This window comes from Vombatus ursinus, unplaced genomic scaffold (genome assembly GCF_900497805.2).
Source record: "Vombatus ursinus unplaced genomic scaffold, bare-nosed wombat genome assembly UNPS02014847.1, whole genome shotgun sequence".
NCBI lineage: Eukaryota > Metazoa > Chordata > Mammalia > Diprotodontia > Vombatidae > Vombatus > Vombatus ursinus.
In genome coordinates this window covers 4126826-4147302 of record NW_020954625.1, presented here as the reverse complement: position 1 = coordinate 4147302, position 20477 = coordinate 4126826, and the positions used below count along the sequence as shown (strand labels likewise).

Below are 20477 nucleotides of genomic sequence, written 5' to 3'. Positions count from 1 at the left end.
CTAGCTGCAGTACTGTCCAAGTAATCATTTAGTGCCTTTGTATACCTAGACTATGAGGAAAACTTTACAGAAACATAGCTCCAGCATAAAGGTTATGGCAGTCAGAACTCAATACCAATGTGGGCTAAAGTTCACAAGAGAAATCCATTTCTTTATAGGAGGAATACTAAGTGCTATGAGATCACGTGAGAGAGAGGATGCTTATGTAAGTGATGGGGGATCTGAGAAGACATTCTGGAGGAAGTGACCTCTTAGCTTGGCCCTGAAGAAGGCAGTATATTGTAGTGTAATGGAAAGAACACTAGATCTGGAGACGCAGGACCTGGGTTCATATTGTGACTGCCAGTTACTGTCCACATGCCCTTGGACAAGTCACTTCCCCCCTCCTCTATTAAATACTATACTTCTGTTAAGGGAGGAAAAAAAAAAAACCAGTGCCTGCCCTCAAGGAGCTAACATTCTAATGGGGGCTGAGGACTTGATAATCTCTACTGTCTAGATCCTATGAGCCATGATCGGTAGAATGTCAACCAGATGAGATGTAGACAGAAGGCGTTCCAGGTGGAAGGACTGGCTTGAGCAAATGTGTGCTGGTGGGAAAGCCTGGTGGAGGGAGCAAAAGGGAAGCTGGTGCATACTCAGCTGCAGTTAATGAAGCAATTTTGTTTGGTTTGAGGATGCAGTCAAACCCAGAATTCTCTGTGTGCATCTCCTCTCCTAGTCTCCCATTCTTCTTCCCTGGTATTTGGGCAAACACCCGCTCCCCCCATAATCCACTCCTATGATTATGATTCATCCACCCTGATTTTTCCCTTTATGCTACGGTAACTCTTGGAACTCGGATCTCTTCTGACCCCATCTCCTTTTTGTAAAATGAGGGGGTGGGACTGGATGACCTCTAGGGTCTCACCTGGCTTCGGCATTCTCAGTCCTACGTTCTGGGGTTCCTTTCAGTTCTAGAATTCTCTGTTAAGTGTTCTCAGGTCTCTTGCTGCTACAGCGTCCCATGTTTTGTGATCTATGTTCCACCCCAGCTTTGACATTGTGTTCTAATTGTTTTGTTATTTTCCTATGGCTGTAGTCTTTTAAAAAAAATTAACAAATATCGATTTTCTCCCTTTCCGTCTGCCCCTCCATTGAATTTTAAAAAGAAGAAAGACAAGGAAAACCCTCATAACAAATAATAATAATTAAGGGAAACAAACTCCCTCATTGGTTGTGTCCAAAAATAGATTTCTCATTCTGCCTTTTATGTCCATCATATCTTTGGTCCTTTGGAAGCAGGTTTGTCATGGAACTGATCAGAGTTCTAAAGTCTTTCCCAGTGTTTTTTCTTTACAATGTTGTATAAACTGTTGTCCTGGCTCTTCTCATGTAACTCTGCCTCTGTTCACGGAGATCTTCCCAGTTTTCTCTTGTCATTTCTTATGGCACAGCAATATTCCTCTACATTCATATGCCATGACTTGTTTAACTTTTCCCCAATCGATGGGTACCATCATGGTTTCCAGGGTTTTTTCTGTTGTGAAAAGAGCCACTATAAATATTTTTCTAGTTATCAGTTGTTTTATTCTTCCTTTGATCCCTTTGGGATCATACACACACACACACGCACACACACACGCACGCACGCACACACACACACATATATGATATACATATATACACACACGCACATATATATGTGTGTGTGTGTATATATACATGTGTGTGTGTGTGTGTGTGCGTGTGTGTGTGTGTGTATTTTGGGGGTACAGGTCTAGCATTGATATTGTTGGGTCAAAGGGTGATTAGTGATTTTTTTTGGCCTGCTTCCAAATTGCTTTCTGCTGGACCAGTTCACAGCCCCATCAGGAGCATGGGCACGATGCTTGTTTTTCCAAGGGCTCTTTGTGCCTTCTAGGTTTGAAGGGCTCTTCCAGATCTGACATTCTTTATTGGATGTTCTAAGTTCCATCCCAGGCCTGACATTCTACATTCTGACCAGGAGATGAGCATGGGAAGTATGTGTCTCCAGGACCTAGGGACCTCAGCCAGACCAAAAGCTCTCTCTTTAGCCGGGTTCTTCTTGCTCCCCCAGCCTGAGGAGCAGAGCCAGCCCTAACCCTGACCCAAACAGGGGAATCCCTGATGATGATGATGATGAAAGGCCATGAGGTAGTGGAGGATACTTTGTTGAAACCCCTCAAAGGCCAGTAGTTTTCTGCCTCCGATAGACTCAGACCCCTGTTTTCTGTGAAGGCACACCCCCAAACCCACAAGAAACATGAATTTCCTGTGAGTCACACCAAGCAGATTATCTCTTAGCTCGGCCGGTTCAGTTTCGCTTTGCCACGTCAAACCTCCTTCTCCTGTTTCTCTTTCCTCCTCATTCACTGCTCTTCTCCCTTTGTTGCCTTTGTCATTCAGCATCTCCCCATTGTTAGTGAGTGAGCTCCAGGGGTGGGAGGAGAGTCAGGGCCTGGGCTCCATTGCTGGCTTTGGAGGACATCACTGTGTGACCCTGGGCTAGTCACTCAACCACTCTGGCCCTCAAGCTCTTCTCTAAGACCAGGCATTAGAGCTGTGTTGAAGGAAGGAGGTAGAAACTGTACAGCTTTACCAATGAAATCAAAGGTCCAGTCCCTTTCCCCCCACCCTCCTTCTATCACAATTTTTTTTCTTCTTTATGGTCAAAGTCACCAGCAAAATCCCGTCAACAAGTGTAAATGCTTGTAGTGTGCCGGGTCTTCTGCTAAGAAGACTGCGCCTGCCCCAGAGGAGCTGACATTCATGGGAAGACAATACAGCCATCCTTTACACATCGCAAATTTCCCCATTGCAGTTTCTGACATATCGAGGGCCGGCATGAAAAATTAAATGGGGATATTGGGGGGAGTTCTGCAGAAGCTGCAGACAGAAAAAGTTCAGAAACTCAGAAATGCATAAAATATATGTGTAGTATTGCATAATATCAACATATCTTTTAATACCGTAAATATACACAATTTCTTCTCTGGTTCGAAGGGAGGGCCAAAATATTTTATGTGGATTTTCCAGATAGGGGGATAAGTGTACGTAAAAGGAAGTTGAAAAGCAATGATTTGTTCTGGTGTAATAAAAAAAAAGACCATAATTTACATAATCATTCAACAAGCATTTATTAACCACCTGCTGTGTGCCAGGAATGCCTTGGGGTCTTCCAAGAACCCTCCATACTGTTTCCTGTTAGGGAGGAAGTGCAAGTACCATTATCCCTGTTTTACAGATGAGAAAATGAAGGCTTCCAAAGGGGGAGGAACATAGCTAGTATTAGTGTCAGAACTGGGATTCGAACCCACGTCATCTGACTCCTAATCCACTCTTGCTATTTTTTTCACACATTGCCTTAATATCTCCAGTCTAAGAAGCACTGATTAAACACCTTCTGTGTACAAGGCATTTTGTTTGACACTGGGGATACAACAAAAGGAAGAACCATTGATGGACTGGGAGTCATGACTCTGGGTTCAAATTCCTGTGCTTATAAGTATTTCTGCCTGTGTGAGCCTAAGTTAATGAGGTCACCTTTCTGGGCCTCTGTCTCCTTACTTGTAAATTAAGGATAATCATCCTAGACTGGAGAAGCAGCTAGGGGTAGCGCATAGGGAGCTGGGTGGGAGGATCTGGGTTCAGATCTTGCCTCTAACACTGATTGGTTGACTGAGCCAAAGATCTAACCTCTCAGTGCCCAGGCTAGTCTTGGAGACTTTGTAAGTTGAAGAGCAGGTGCCCGTCTGCATTGGCAGAGGGAGTTTTCTCATCTGGGAGTGCCCTGTACCAGTGAAATAACGGGCCTAATGCCATGCTGCCCCGCTCCCCATCTCACAGAGTGGCTGTGAGGAAGGCACTTTGCAGAACTTGTGGCGAGGGGATTATTGTTTACAGTCCAGCGTGCTCCTGGGGAGCTGGGGCGAGCTGGAAAAGGCATCAGGACGAGGCTGGTCCAGCTTGCTTGTTTGTCTGACTCCCTGGGGGAATCAAGCTGCCCAGCTGTGGAAGGCTTCATGCAGCCCCGGAGCAGGGAGGGTGGCCCCGAATCCCCCGAACCTCAGCCTAGCTCAGAGTCCTCACCCCGGACAGGGTCCCGAGCACCTGGGACCGGCTCACGGGGCTACGGACGTGCCAAGACAAAGCTCCAGACCTGGCATCCCAGGATCCTGGGGTCTGGCCCCGCCCTCGCTCCCAGGGGCCTTGGAGAGGACGAAGCTCACACCGACCGTTTCCAGCCCAGGCAGAACGTCCGGCCGGGGAAGGGAAGGGATGTCTGGATCGTGGCGCGCGAACTTCGTTTCATCGCTAGGCCGAGGCATGACGCTCCGTCCCCCAGGCAGCTCGGGTGTTTCCCGTTTCTTGGCTCTCTCCTTTCCTCTCCCCAATGTGCCTGAGCTCCGGCTCTAGCCCGCTGAGTTTTCTCCACCGTGAGGCTGGCAGCTTTCTTGGCGGACGGTGAATGTGCGGCTCCCGGCGCCGATCTGGGCTTGTCACAGGGGACCGTTTGCCGAAGAAGAAGGAAGGCAGTGCACCCTGGAGAAGCTGGGGCCCGTATCAAAGTGGATAGACGGGCTCATGCCATCGTAGACCCAGAGGTGGAAGAAACCTCGAAGGTTGTTACTACCTTCTCCAATGCCCCAATTTTACAGATAGGGAAATTAAAAGGGAAAGATTTAGTGACTTTTGCCGGACATCACACAGCTAATACGCAGCAAAGTCAGGATTTGAACCCAGGTCCTCCGCTCCAAAGCCAGTATTCTTTTCACTGTAACACTCTATCTCTCTATATTGAGTCTTTTATGTGCTGGGGGCAGCTAGGTGGAGCTGGGCATGGAGTCAGGAAGACCTGAGTTCAAATTCATCTCAGATATTTCCTAGCTGTGTGACCCTGGGCAGGTCACTTAACCCTGCTTGCCTCAGTGTCCTCTTCTGTAAAATGAGCTGAAGGAAATGCAAAACCGCTCCAGTATCTTTGCCAAGAAAACTCCAAATGAGGTCACAAAGAGTCAGACATGACTGAAATGACTAAACAAAAACAAAAAAATCTTCAAGTCCTGAACACCAGCACTGTTGGCCCCATCTTGGATCGGGCCCCTACTTGTAGCTGGCTGAAGTGATGCCTATCAGCAGTAGATTGGCCTTCACTGTTCTCCTGGGACTGGCTGGGTAGAAGAAGTTAATGGTGGTAGTGGTGATGGTGATGGGGTATGTGTGTCTGCTGAAGAATAGGGAAGTAGGAAAGTTCCCAAGGGAGGGAGTCTTTGACTAAGGCTAATTAAAGACAACTGCCCAGACCCCCAAAGTCCCACTGGGCCTGGGGTGGGGAGGGGGGCCTCTGGCCTTTAATGAGCTCTCTGGAAGTGAGCTAGGGTGCCTGGGGATCCTCCCACACCCATCCTGTGCCATCCCTGCCTCTACCTTCAGTCCTCCTGGCAGTGGAGGAGAGGGTTTGACCTTGCTGAAAGTGGAGAATTGGGAAAGCAAGGGAAAGACTTGGGCAAAAAAAAAGGACCTCTGGACAATCTGGAAAGGCATTTTTTTGGCCACCCTTCCTATGGGGTGGTTATAGGACTGTTCCTTTAGAGTGGAAAGAGCATGGATTTTAAATCAGAGGACCTGGGTATAACTCTCTGCCATGCTTCTTCCTAGCTGTGTGACCCTGGGCAAGGCCTGTCAGTTGGCTGGTTCTCAGTTTCCTTAGCTGTAAAAGGAGGGGGTTGGCACCCTTTCAGAAGATCAATGATGAAGTGTATTACCCACCTGATGAGAGAGACGTGATGGATTCAAGATGCAGAATGAGACATATATTTTTGGACATGGAAAATGTAGGGATTTAATTGCTTGAATATGTGTTTTCTTTTTCTTTTCCAAATGGGATGGGGTGGAAGGGAGAGAAAGGCTTGTTAACTGGAAAAAATTAACATAAAATGAGGGGGTTGGACTGGACCAGAGGCTCTTAATTGTCTTTTGTCTGTGTCCTGTACCCTTGGGCAGCTGCTGCAGCCGATGGACCTCTTTACAGAATCATGTTTTTAAATGCACGACATAAAACACTTAGGACTACAAAAGAGGCCAATTGGATTGAGGTGCAGCTATCAAACTGTCTTTCCGAGACATGTTTTCAGGCCGCCCTGAAGTCGATCCTCAGGAGCCAGGTTAAGAACCCTGGACTAGATGATCTCCAATGTTCTTTCTCACACTAATAATATTCTATGTGTTCTAAAAACCTGTCTGGCTTTAATTTTCTCTATTTCAGCATTAGCATTCGGTATTCTATGTTCTAAGGTTCTTTCCAGCACTGACATTTCATGTCTAAGGTTCCTTCCAGCTCTGACATTCTGGATATATTCTAAGGTTTCTTCCAGCTGTAGTAGTCTATGTTCTAAGATTCTCTCTAGCTATAACATTCTATATTCAAAGGCTCTTTCCAGCTTTGACATTCTCTATTCGAAGGTTCTCTCTAGCTCTGATATTTACATTCTAAAGTTTCCTCTAGTACTAACATTCTATGTTCTAAGGTTCCCTCCAGCTCTGACATTCTATGTATATTCTAAAGTGTCCTCCATTTCTGACATCCTATATTCGAAGGTTCTCTCCAGCTCTGATATTTATGTTCATAAGTTTCCTCTAGTACTAACATTCTATGTTCCAAGGTTTCCTCCTGCTCTGATATTCTATGTTCTAAGGTTCCCTCCAGCTATGACATTCTATGTATATTCTAAAGTGTCCTCCAATTCTGACATCCTATGTTCTAAGATTCTCTCTAGCTCTGACATTGTATGTTCTAAAGTTCTTTCTAGTTCTGACACCTTATATTCCAAGATTCCCTCCAGATTTGACATTCTATGTTGTAAGGTTCTGTCTAGCTCTGACATCTTATATTCTAAGTTTCTCTCTAGATTTGACATTCTGTATATGTTCTAAGATTTCTTCTAGCTGTAATATTGTATATTATGTTTCCTCCAGCCCTGACATTCTATGTATATTCTAAAATTCCCTCCATTACTGACATTCTATGTTTTAAGGTTCTCTCTAGCTCAGACATTCTATGTTCTAGAGTTCTTTCTAGTTCTGACATCTTATATTCCAAGGTTCCCTCCAGAGTTGACATTCTATATTCTAAGGGTTCCTCTAGCTCTGACAGTCTATGTATATTCTAAGGTTTCTTCCAGCTCTGACATTCTATGTTCTAAAGTTCCCTCCAGCCATAACATGCTATGTCTTCAGGTTCTTTCCAGCTGTAACATTGTATGTTCTAAGGTTCCCTCCTGCTGTAACATTCTATGTTCTAAGGTTCTCTCCAGCTGTAACATTCTACGTCCTAAGGTTTCCTCTTGCCCTGACATACTGCCTCTAAATGTTGGGTGATGATAAACAACAGCTAACCGTGCTGGAAGTCAGGACCAGGATTCTATTCCTGACTCTGTTCTGTGTGACCTTGGGTAAATCATTTCCCCTTCTAGGTCCTCAGTTTCCCCAGCTATAAAATGAGGGGGCTTGGTGTTTTCTAAGGTCTCATTCAGCTATGACACTGATGATTTGGGCCAGTGGTTCCTTTCTCTCCCTTCCCTAACTCTGAGTCACTCAAAGTTGCCTCTCAATGAATCCTACAGAGCAGAACCCCAGCTGAGTGAGGAGAGTCTTCTCAATCTCTGGTGACTATGTGGTTTGTCTAGACCTTACCTCACAGCCCTGGCTAGGGAAGGGAATATGCTCAACTGGTCCCCTAGAAAGGAAGGAAGGAATGGCCGTTGCATTCTGGGACTCCCCTCCTCGCATAGTCTGTGAGAGGAGGTGGTTGTAGGAGCCTGGAGCGGTCATCTCACTGCCTTCTCTGCAGTTAACCGGACAGTCCAAATAGAATGGGAGACATAAGGGGCTTGGCTGGTAGATAAGAGGCACCTTAGAGATCGTCTGTTTTAACCCCTTTGTTTTACAGATGAAGAAACTGAGGCCCAGAGAGGCACCGTGATTTACCCATGGTCATACAGGTTGGAAGTGCCAGAGTCAAGATTGAACTCAGGTCTCCTTTTTCTAAGTCTGTTACATTTTCCACTAATTTTGATGTGCAGAAACTGTGACCGTAGGCTTGTCCCTTCAACTCTCTGGGCCTCAGCTTCCTCATCTGTAAAATGGAGAAAATGCTAGTTAGTATCTCATGCCTCCCAGGACTGCCGGGAGAAGAGCACACCATAGATAGGAGAGTCTTGGCTCGGCCCTCTCCTGATGTCTGGCTGCCGTGTGGTGGTGACCCTTCCTGGAGCTCCATGGATTTCAGATTTGCAGAACCTAAGGGTCAGGAGGGACCTTCTCATCCAACCTGTTACTGACCAAGTACTCCCCTACAATTTCCCCAACAAGTGGTCATCCTGTACCTGTTTGAAGACCTTGAGTGAGGAGGGAACCCCTGACCTCTTGAGATAGCACATTCCACTTTGGGAATGCTCTGATCATAAGGAATTTCTTCCTGATAGCAAGCCTAAATCTCTGTCTGCCTGGCTCCTACCCCTTGCCCAGGCCAAGCCTTGCCTCTGGCCACTGAATGAGTCATAATCCTGCTCACACACTGAGCAATGACCCCAAGAGGAAAACTGAGCCCATCTCCAAACTTAGCCACTAACCCTTAACCAGTTTTTGTCATAGGAGGGGGTCTCCCTTTAAAGGCTGGAGGGGCAGAGGAATGGTTTTTAAATAACTATAGTCTCAAAACAAAAGCATCAATAAATCACATTTTATAGTTTATGCTGTAAATGATGTGGTTTATTTTATTTTTTAAATAAAATTTATTTATTTAGGTTTTTTAGTTTTCAACATTCACTTTTAATTTTGTTTATTTCTTAAAGGAAATTCACCCTCCCCCAGTGGGGCATAGGGTTCAGCACTACTGTCTTGAACTGAGCTGAACCCAGAGATCATCATTTTTACCATTTCCCATTACGATTATGACGAGTACGATAGTAGCGGCTCCTTACCACAAAGACTCATCTTTTTTAATACTCGTATTTTTCTGGTGTTTTGTTATCGGCTTTGCTGCTGCCCCTTACAGACCACGGGACTTTTCTCTCTGACTTGCTGCCTCCTCTTTAGAATCTGAGCTTCTTCAGAGCTGGGTGGGACTGGCTGACTTTTTCTAACCCTAGTGATTAGCAAGGTGGCAGGCATATAATAGGCGCTTAATAAATGCATCACTCATTTGTTCACTCACTCGTGCTCCCTGGCTTCAAAATCGGCTTTGAAAGGAGGAGCGGGGAGAAGCAGAGCTGGACGTTAGCCCCAGAGGGGTCTGCTGGGACCGGGGGAGCTCAGTGTGAGTCACCAGTGTGGTCTGGCTGACCAGAAGCTCCTGTCATTTCGGCTTGCCTTGAAGAGAGGCCAGGATGGAGGAGGAGGTGATGAGCCCGCCCTTTTGGGGTCAGACCACTACTGGAGGCCTAGGTTCAGTTCTGAGCGTCCTGGCTTAGGAAGAAGATTGATGAGCTGGAGTGCATCCAGAGGGGCGTGACCACAGTGGCCTCACAGTGCTGCCTTACAAGGAATGTCTGAAGGCCCCGGGAATGTTGTAAGCTTGGGGAAGATAAGATTTGAGTGGAGGGAAGAAGGGAACATTCCCAGGGTTCAGAGGCCCGTCATGCCTCTTTCTGCCTGGAATGGGGGGTGGCAGCTTGGTGCAATGTATAAAACACTGGCTTGGAAGGAAGGAAATCAACACGCATTTCGTAAGCGCTGTGTGCCAGTCACTGTGCTAAGTGCTGGAAATATAATACAGTACAAACAAAAAGAAAGACAGCCGCTGCTGTCAAGGAGTGTACAGAAAACAGCGCACAAAAGGGGGCAGAGGGGCAGCGAGGTGGCGCAGTGGATAGAGCACTGGCCCTGGAGTCTGCCCTGGAGGACCTGAGTTCAAATCCGACCTCAGAGACACTAGCTGTGTGATCCTAGGCAAGTCACTTAACCCCAATTGCCTCACCAAAAAAAAGGGGAGCAGAAAAGCAAAGACTGAAAAGTAGGGGAAGGTTTTAAAATCCAGAAAGTCAGGAGCCGGTCAGGGAGGGGGATGGAGGTGGGCCTGCCTGGGCCCCTCTATCAAGTGGAGGCTGCTCCATGCAGGGGTCGTAGGCTGGGCTGGGGTGAGGAGGTCCCAGGCACCGACAGAGATTCCGCTATGAGATAGCAACGGACGCCTGGTTTTCATTAACGGGTCAAAGAGGACAAATCAGGAAAGACCTTGGAATCAGTAAGACCCGAATTCAAAGCCCATCTCAGACACTTTCAACTCCCAGCGTCAGTGTTCTCATCTGTAAAATGGACATAACAATAGTGCCTACCTCCTAGGGTTGTTGTAAGGGTCAAATGAGTTAAGGTAGGTAAAGTGCTTTGAAAATCTTAACGTGCGATGTCAGTGTGGATTAGTATTACAGGTGATCCCAGCTTAGAGCAGAGGAACCCATGCCAAGGCCTAACTTCTGTCTGCTGACTTCTGCTTCCTCTCCCTGACCTTCCCTTCAGCCAAGCCTTTCCTGCTTCCCGATCCTGATTCCCAAGACAACCTGTTCTGAGCAGGGTGGGGGGACAAAATTCCCCTCAACCCCAGGCATAGATGAATATGAGTGGAAAAGCATTTACTAAGGCCTCGGTCTCAGAACTGTGCTGAGCTCTCAGGATACAAATGGGAAAGTGAGACAGTCCCTTCTCTTAAAAATAATAATAGCTGACATTTATACAGCATTTTGAGGTTTGCCAAGTGCTTTACAATATTGTGAATTTTGATCCTCACAACAATGCTAAAAGGTAGATGCTATTATAGTTTACAGATGAGGAAACTGAGGCAGACAGAAGCTAAGTGACTTGCCCAGGGTCACACAGCTAGTAAGCTTCTGAGGTCAGATTTGAACTCGTCTTCCTCCTAACTGTATGCCCAGCACTCTACGTCTTGTGCCACCTAGGTCAAAGGGCTCATGTTCTCATTGGGGGGTAAAACGGAGGAGAATTTACCTGCAGGACAGAGGCTAAGGCACGGATATATTGGCCTTTCCTTCTCACTGTGAGTATAGTCTGGGTCTCTGAGCTGGAATTGGCTGAGATGGAGCTTTTGTAGCTCCAGCATTGATCCTGCCGCCGCTGGAGCAGGCCTCCAGCGCTGAACTGCTGACCCCACCTGGCTCCTCTGATCCTACCAGAGCTGATGGGCATCCCAGAATTGCTTTGAAGATTAGGGCTGGGTTATGAGTTGCTATTAGGAGACAGATGTCCGCATAAAACCTCCTTGCCTGCTCCTGCCAATCCAAGCACTATAATCAGGACAGGATCCTGAGGGTCCGTCCCCTTCCCCCACCATAGCTAACTCCATAGGTGGACTCAGCCGGCCGATAGGCAGACTTTGGTCTCCAGAGCCGATCCCCCGGGGTCTTTCACCTACAATCCAGGGTGCTTGGGGGAACCAGAGTCTTTGTTTCCAGAAAGGCAAAGCTCACATTCTGTTAATGCTTGAAGGGAGAAGTGAGAGATGGCTTCCCTTCTTGGTAAAATGAGACGATTGAATAAGAGAGACTTGACCCTGAGGACCCTCCAAGTGCTAACTCCTATGAGATTAAGGGGTGGGGGGGGAGAACATTTGGGGGCAGGGGTTTGAACCCAATCCAGATGGAGAGTCATAGGATCATGGGCTTTAGAGCGCCAATGAATCCAGGGATTCCAAGAGCAGGAGGTGACGACAGAATGAATGTATTCCAAGAGTGTGTGCACCGTGCGTATGTACAAGAAGCAGCAGATAGGGATGGAATCTGCTGTGTGCAGTAAGCCTGGAAGGGTTGGTGGGCTCAAGACTAGGAAGGGCTTTAAATACCAAACAGAGGAATGGATATTTGGGGAAGCAAGAGGGAGGCCACAGAGCTTCTGGAGTACCGAAGTGATGTGACAGAACTCCATTTTAGGAATATGAATTCGGTATCTTAGTGAGGGTGAATTGGAAAGGGGAGAGATCAGAGGCAGGGAGGCCAATGATTTGTTGTGGCCACAGAGGCTCTGATGTATAAGAAGGGGTAACCATGTGCTCTAAGAGCTTCAAAGATGCCACGGTGATCATCCGGGCTAACCTCAGTAAAGAGAGCATGTGGGAACCCCACAGGGCTCCGAGTCCCACTGGGCTGTCTGATGAGAGAGGAAGCCTCAGAAGAAGTCGGACCAGAGCTCAGCAACCACCACCACCCAGAATCTTTGAAAGAAACCACTCTCAATGGGGCGGGGAGAGATGTGTGTGTGGTGTGTGTGTGTGTGTGTGTGTGTGTGTGTGTGTGTGTGTGTACATTTTTTTTGTGTTCTTAAAGAAACTGTCTGGAGCTTGTGACAGGGGAGGATGGATTTGGAACTAAGAGCCCTGGGTTGGAGTCCCTGGACTAATATTTACTAGCTGTGTGACCCTGGGCAAGTCCCTTCTTGTATCTGTGCCTCACTTTCCTCATTTGTAAAAGAAGGATAATAATAACACCTACTTCCTAGAGTTGTTGTAAGAATCAAACGAAGCAATATATGTAGAGAAAGATTTCTGTAAAACAGTGATAATAATAAGTAATAATAACAGCCTCACAGGGTTGAGTTTTTGGTTTGTTTTTTGGACAAGATCTGTGATTTCACTGGTATAATAGGAAATCCTCCCCCAACCAGGGCACATCAGAGACTGTTCTGCAGCTTAGCAAGTTGGGGTTAAGTGACTTGTTTAAGGCTGCACAGTCAGTATGTGTCAGAGGCTCAATTTGTGATGAGGCAAAAAATGAAATCACGTCTGGAAAGTACTGTGTATCATCATTATTCCAGCCTCAGACACTTCCTCATTGTGTGACCCTGGGCAAGTCACTTTAACCTTGGTTGTTTGCCTCGGTTTCCTCATCTGTAAAATGGAGATTATAGTCGCATTTACCTGCCAGGACTGGTGTGAGGATCAAAGGAGATAAATGTAAAGTGCTTAGCGTGGCACCTCACACATAGTAATCACGATAAGAACAATAGTTGTTGTTGTTATTTCTACTTCTTTGTCCTGGATTTGTGATTTCAGAGGGTGTGGGGATCTAGAACTAACGCCAGAGATACAGGTCAGGAACTTGCCTGTAACTGAGTCTTCTTTGACAGGGGGCATTTGGAAGATACCAGGGCTATGAAGCTGGTATGGGTCAGAGGCTGCTTGAACCTAGGTCCAGCCCTCTGCCCACTAGACTAGGTCCTGCTGTTTCTCTGCCATTCTAGGTGTTACTGGGATCCGTTTTTTTCCTCACTGGGCTGGGCACTCCTCACTATCCCCTGCATGCCTTAGGTGACAGTTCCATGACTGACTGTGGCTGAATCAGATCATCCTCTGTGACCCTGTCTTCTGGGGATCAGCCTTTCTACCCTTAGGTTTGTCCTCCCATGACACAACCAGATTCCCACCCTCTCCCTTCCCCTGACCCATTGCTGAGTATGTATCTGAAGCCTTTCTAGGCTGGTAGGACCTGATGTAGTTGGAGTTCTGCTGGCAGAGCCTTTGCCAACCCGGAATCACCTCCCTGGCATGAAGAGGAAGCAGAGGAATGCTTTAGGGAACAGTTGTGACCCTTTGGTTCAGACCTTGGGGGTGGGAGCACTGGGCTGAAGCACTAAAGTGTGCATACAGGTATTTCTCAAAGAGTGGGCTCCTTGAGGTCAGGAGCTGCTTATTTTTGTCCTGGTCTCTACGGCACCTTCCACAGTGCCATAAATGCTCATTGAATGAATGCATGTCTCCCATTCTCTTCTCCCAGGCCAAGGGGAGCAAGTCCAATCTCTCTTCCACGTAACGATTTCTTCTGTGCTTGAAGTCGACAATCACGTCCCCCCTAAGTCCTCTCAGCGCTGAGCAGCCTCAGTTGCAGAAGTTCCCCTCTGCCCTTGACCAGCTTCTTAGAACCCAAAAGGCACTGACCTAGCCAGCAGTGGGACTTCATGGAAGTCCGTTTCCTAGCTCTGTTCCAAGGCCACTTTTAGGAGTGACAAGAAACGGGGAAAGCAGTTGTACCAACTTGACATTCTTTGAGAAGGAGAGAAACTGGAGACATTTGTTGAATTAGAAACGCCATTCATGGCAAAAGAGGCTTGCAGAACATTCTGCAGAATATTCACGGAAGCGTCCATTTCTCTAGTTAGTTAGCAAATGAATTCAGCTAGCAAGTGAATGAAGCAGGATTTGAACTCGTCTTCCTGATCTCTCCAAATCTAACACTTTTGCTATGGGGCTAACCTAGCCTCCTGAGAAACTATACCCAAAGTAATTCCCTAGAAGGCACTGACAACTGGAGGAATCAGACAAAGACTCAAGGAGGAGAGAACATTCAAATTGAGAATTAAAGGAAGAGAGGAAAAGGGAGGGATTCTTAGAAGGGGTGCAGATTGAGGAGCAGTGGTCAGAAGTCAATTAGACGTTTGAGGAGGGGTAGGGTAAAAAGAGAGGGAGAAAAGGATAAACAGTGATGAAAAATTGTATGGAGGAAATGCACAGCTAGTAATCATCACTTTGAATGTGAATGGAATGAACTCACTCATAAAATGGAAACAGGTAGCAGAATGCATTAAAAACCATAATCTGACAATATGTTGTTTACAAGAAACACATTTAAAAATGAAAGATATACAAAGAGTAAAAATAAAGGGCTGGAGTAGAATTTATTATGCTTCAGCTGATGCAAAAAGGGCAGGGTTAGCAATCATGATCTCAGACACAGTTAAAGCTAAAATAGATTTAATTAAAAGAGATAAACAGGGAAACTACATTATGATAAAAGGCACTCTAGATAATGAAGCAATATCAGTACTAAACTTATAAGCACCAAATGCTATAGCATCTAAGTTTTTTGAGGAAAAGTTAAATAAATTACATGTGGAAATAGATAGCAAAACTATAAAAGTGGGGGATTTCAACCTTTCCCTCTCAGGACTAGGTATATCTAACCAAAAAAAAGTAAGAAAAAAATCAAGCAGATGAATAGAATCTTAGATAAGCTAGAGATAATAGATATCTGGAGAGAATTTAATGGGAATAGAAAGGAATATGCCTTTTTCTCAGCAGTACCTTTACAAAAATTGGCAATATAATAGAGCACAAAAACTTTGTAGTTAAGTGGAGAAAAGGAGAAATGTTAAATGTATCCTTTTCAGGTGATAATGCAATAAAATTATATTTAATAAGGGACCATGGAAACAGATTAAAAATTAATTGGAGACTAAATAACCTAATCTTAAAGAATGAGTGGGTTAAAGAACAAGTCATAGAAACAATAAATTATTAAAGAGAATGATAATATGGGACACAGAAAAAGCAGTAATCAGTGGAAAATTTATATCTCTAAATGCTTACATCAATAAAACGGAGAAAGAACAGACCAATGAATATGCAATTAAAAAAAAACTAGAAAAAGAACAAATTAAAAATCCCCAATTAACACCAAATTAGAAATCCTAAAAATTAAAGGTGAGATTAATAAAATTGTATGTACAAAATAATTGAATTAATAAATAAAACTAGAAGTTGGTTTTATGAAAAAATCAATAAAATAAACAAGCCATTGGTTGATATAATTTTTAAAAAAGAGAAGAAAACCAAATTTCTAGTATCAAAAATGAAAAAGGTGAATATATTACTAAGGAAGATGAAATCAAAGCAATTATTAGGAGTTATTTTGCCCAATTATGTGCCAATAAATGCAACAATTTAAGTGAAATGGGAGAATATTTACAAAAATATAGAATGCCCAGATTAACAAAAGAGGAAATGAAATATCTAGATAAGCCTATTTTAGAAAAAGAAATTGAACAGGCCATCAATGAACTTCCTAAGAAAAAAAAGCATCCAGACCAGATGGATTTACAAGTGAATTCTCCAGAATATTTAAAGATCAACTAATTCCAGTATTAAATTATTTGGAATAATAGGCAAAGACCTACGTAATCCCCTTTATGAAACAGATACGGTGCTGATACCCAAACCAGAAAGAGCAAAAAGAGAGAAAGAAAATTATAGACCAATTTCATTAATGAATATAGATTCAAAAATTATAAATAAAATATTAGCCAGGGGACTACAACCATATAGCACAAAGATTATACATGGGCACCAAGTGGGATTTATGCCGGGAATGTAGGGATGGTTTAACATAAGGAAAACATATCCATCTTTTCTCCTTTGATCAGTTCAGATGACAGTGAGATTCAAGTATCAGCCTCTCCCCCACCTTGTTTATATAAACTTCTACTTTTTCACTCTTCGATTATGGAAGATGATTTCCCCTAATAAGTTTATCGAGGCATAGCAGAACCATTCCTAGTCTTTCTGTCTACATGGACTCCCTCTATGACCCCTGATGATGATAGAGTTTAGAAGGGACACATGGATCATCTCCCCATATGAGAATATAAGCAGTTAGTTCACTCTTGTTTAGATTCTCACGACTGTCTCATTGGAGGTCTTTAAGCAAGGGTTGAATGCCCGATTTTCAGGAATGTTGTAGAGGGCTTTCTTCATCAGGTATGCCTTGGATTAGATGGTCTAGGAGGCCATTCCTGGTGCTGGTAATCTCTGATATTGAATCACTTGAGATGGTTTAGGTATGGAGGCAGGAGGATTGCATATATGACCTCTCAATGCCATTGAGTTCCTTTAGAGCATGCACTGTTTTGGTGCATATAGTAGGTGCAGAAAAAAATGTTGATTGAGCTGAATGTCTCTTGAAGATGAAGGGCAAACCATGACAATGGTGTTGTTTGGGTGTGTTCAGGCAAGTCAATCAATAGGTCAAAAAGCATTTTAAGCACCAGCTGTGTGCTGGGCATTGTTTCAGGTGTTGGGTACACAGAGACAAAAATAAAATAGTCCTTGTGCTTAAGGAACTTATTCAATGGAGTGGCTAATTAATTGTCCATGGCCAAGAAAGTAATGAGCCAAATAGATATCAGCTAGAACTAGGGCAGGGCAACTGGGGCATTGGCAAGAATAACTCACTAAAATAGGAAGCTACTAGATAGTGGACTGGGGTGAGTCCTCCCCTCCCCTGCTCCCCATTCTGCGCCCTTCTTCCCCCAACCAACGAGGTCATGCTTTTTGCTGCTTGCTCTGGGCACAAACATTCCTAGGCATGGCTCTGAATACGAGTTTGATCTCCATCCTGTTTTCAAGCCCAAATGTGCAGGGTACTGGGCTCAGCACAGGCTCCCCCTGGGCTGATTGACAGTCCTTTCCAATGGGGATTACCCATTCTGCTAGAGTCTATTCTGCTGCTCTTTCCAAGGAAGAGCCCTGTTACTATCCTACCAGTGTCAGGATTGGATGAGGCCTCGTTGGAGGAAAGTTTTATATTAAAATAGATGATTGTGATTATTAAATAAGTAGAATACCAAATACAAGTCTAGACAGGACCTTAGAAGTCACCTGATCCAACCCACTCATTTTAAAAAGGAGGAAACCGAGGCACAAAGAGGTGAAGTGATTTGTTCAAAGTAACTCAGGTAGTAAGGAGAAGAGGCAAAGTTTGAACCCAGGTCTCTCACTCTGAATTCACAGCTTCTCCTATTGTACCACACAGCCTTTTAGTCTATTAAGGCTTGACAACAAGCCCCTCCCCACCATTTATCCCTCTTTTGGGGACTTTTACCATACAGCTCCACTTCGGTTTCCTGCCGGCTCCCCAAGAGCTCCACGAGGGGCATACTGCAGACAGTTGCGCCCTTTGAGATGGGGGGCACATGTCACTTGGTAATGGAACTTCAGGTGGCCATGACTGAAGTAGCAGTGCTCCCACCATCCCCCTGCCTCTGGCAATCGGTCACAAGAGCCCAGGAGGTCGTCATTCCAGCCTTCGTCTGCATCCCACACCTGCATCCTCAGGGGGCCCCCAGTCATCAGCTGCACAGTCCCAAAGTCCAGCTTTGTGTTCCACATGGGGTTGTTGTTGTTCCACACCACCGGCGTCCTCAGCTCCTTGTTTCCAAGGAAGGCCTTGACGTAGGCATCAGTTGCTGTGAAGTAATCTCCCCACAGGTGCTTGGCACTGATGCTGGTCACCTCCACGTGGGCCAGCCCCCTCTCCCTGGGGCAGCAGTCACCATTGGTGAAGGTTGATGCCTGGCACACACAGTGGCACGGGTCTCTGGGGTTCTTCTTCTGCCCTGGAGGGCATGGTTTGCTACAGTCCTGCCACCGGGCTCTGCTGTTCACATAGTGGCTCACAGCCTGTCTTAGCTCCTGCCTCCAGGGATTCTTAGACTTCAGCAGGAAGTGCAGGGGTTCCAGGGTGTAGGCCAACAGTCCAGGCTTGCTGGGGAGAGTGTTCATCCATTCTGAGAACTTCTCTTTCCCATCCTGATCTGAGAAGAGCAACTCGGATGAGCCTTCATTGAATTTCCCTCCCTCCACTTCCACTTTGCGTTCTCTGTAGGTGGTGTGGAAGGAGCCCTGGATGTTGTGTTTTTTTTTCTCTTCCTCACACTTCTTGACATCTGATGAGGCGATGGCGTTACCCAAACTCACGGCTGCCTCCACTGAAAGGCAAGTGCTCACGTCGTTGGCCTTGAGCCCATCCAGAGCCAGCTTGCATGTACGAAGGGCAGTGATGTCTGTGGCCCGGCCCCCCAGCTCCACGGACTTGAGAAAGTGGGTGCCATAATTGGCGATGAATCGATGGTAGTCGGTGTGAGTGGAGGCGTTGAATTTGTGGGGCAGAGCCTTGACAGCACGAAGGAACTCTTGATTCAGGGGGGGCTTTGCTACTAGGTGAAATCTGTGAGTGGAAAGAAAACCATCATCATCATCCTTCGAATCACCCAGCTTTGCAACCTCTTAGCCATCTTCCATTCTTTACTCTCCCTCACTCCAGGTAACCAAATGGTTGCCAAGTCTTGTCAGTTATACCCACATGACATCTCTAGTGGCGGATCCCTTCTTTCCACTCACATGACCATGGCTCTAATTCCAATCCCTATCACATCATGACTGAACTATTGTAGTGGTCTTCTAATGGGTCTCCCTAACTCACATTTCTCCCCCAATCCACCCTCTATGTAGTTGCCAAAGTGATTTTCCTGAACTAAAAATCTGACCATGCCGCTCCTCTGTGTTTCTATGGTCCCTGATTAGTGCCAGTAGTTCCCTACTATCCCTGGGATCTCATGGGATCATAGATTTCAAACTGGAAGGGAGCTCAGGGAACAACTCATTTTTACAGATGATGAAACTGAGGGCTTAACTGAAGTTAAATGACTTGCCCAAGGTCACCTAGTGACACCTATTAGAGTGACACTCTAATTCCCAAGGCACTGCACCACACTCCCTCCTTGATTTTGACTATTATCATTATCACTCACTTCTACTCCTTAGTCGACAGTGAGTCCCTGCTCATACTAAATTCTGGAGGAGAGAGAGCGCTGAACTTGGAGTCAGGAAGACCCAAACTTGAATCTCATTTCAGATATTTTCTCACCTTGTGGCCCTGGGCAAGTCATTTCACTCCTGTCCTCTTCAGTTCCCGCCTCTGTAAAGTGGGCTTAATAATAGCACCTACTTCCCAGGGTTGTTATGAGGACTAAATGAAACAATCTTCTTGCCTGGAACTCCTGCCCTCGGCCCTGAAGGTGCCAACAAATAGTTTCCCTGATTCCCTGCCACATCATGGCTCCTGGTGCCAGCCTCATTTCCCTTGCCTTATCAGCTGCCAGGCTGTAGCGGTGGCTCCTGTTGCTTTGAATCCCCCCCGCCCCACTCCCATCCCCCTTCCAGTTTTGAAAACATAAGCAAATCGATTCAGTCATTGCTTTGGGAAGACTTGTGTCCCCCACTTTGGCTCCACTTTCTCTCCTGGTAACTTTATTTTTTTCTTCCTTCCTTTCCTTCCCTTCTTTCCTTCTTCCTTCTTCCTTCCTTCCTTTCCTTCCTTCCTTCCTTACTCTTTTCCTTCCTTCCTTCCTCTTTTCCTTCCTTCCTCTTTTTCTTCCTTCCTTCCTTCCTCTCTCTCTTCCTTCCCTCCTTCCTTTCCTTCCCTCCTTCCTTTCCTTCCTTCCTTCCTTCCTTTCCTTCCTTCCTTCCTTCCTTCCTTCCTTCCTTCCTTCCTTCCTTTCTTCCTTCCTTTCCTTCCTTCCTTCCTTCCTTCCTTTCCTTCCTTCCTTCCTTCCTTCCTTCCTTCCTTCCTTCCTTTCCTTCCTTCCTTCCTTTCCTTCCTTTCCTTCCTTTCCTTCCTTCCTTCCTTTCCTTCCTTCCTTCTTTCTTTCCTTCCTTCCTTCCTTCCTTCCTTCCTTCCTTCCTTCCTTCCTTCCTTCCTTTCCTTCCTTCCTTCCTTTCCTTCCTTCTTTCCTTCCTTCCTTCCTCTTTTCCTTCCTTCCTTCCTTTCCTTCCTTTCCTTCCTTTCCTTCCTTCCTTCCTTCCTTTCCTTTCTTCCTTCCTTCTTTCCTTCCTTCCTTCCTTCCTTCCTTCCTTCCTT

General features: G+C 45.6%; 1 protein-coding gene across 2 annotated transcripts in view; it reads right to left on the bottom strand.

Annotated features, from left to right (window-relative positions):
* Nucleotides 1-15885: 15885 nt before the first annotated feature.
* The window catches only part of PRF1 (perforin 1), a 12774-nt gene continuing 8182 nt past the window's right edge, over nt 15886-20477 (bottom strand). For both annotated transcript variants that reach the window (XM_027840672.1, XM_027840671.1), the window contains exon 3: nt 15886-18785. In XM_027840672.1, the coding sequence (XP_027696473.1) occupies nt 17657-18785 (1129 nt within the window). In that variant the 3' untranslated portion in view covers nt 15886-17656. The remainder of the gene's footprint in view (nt 18786-20477) is intronic.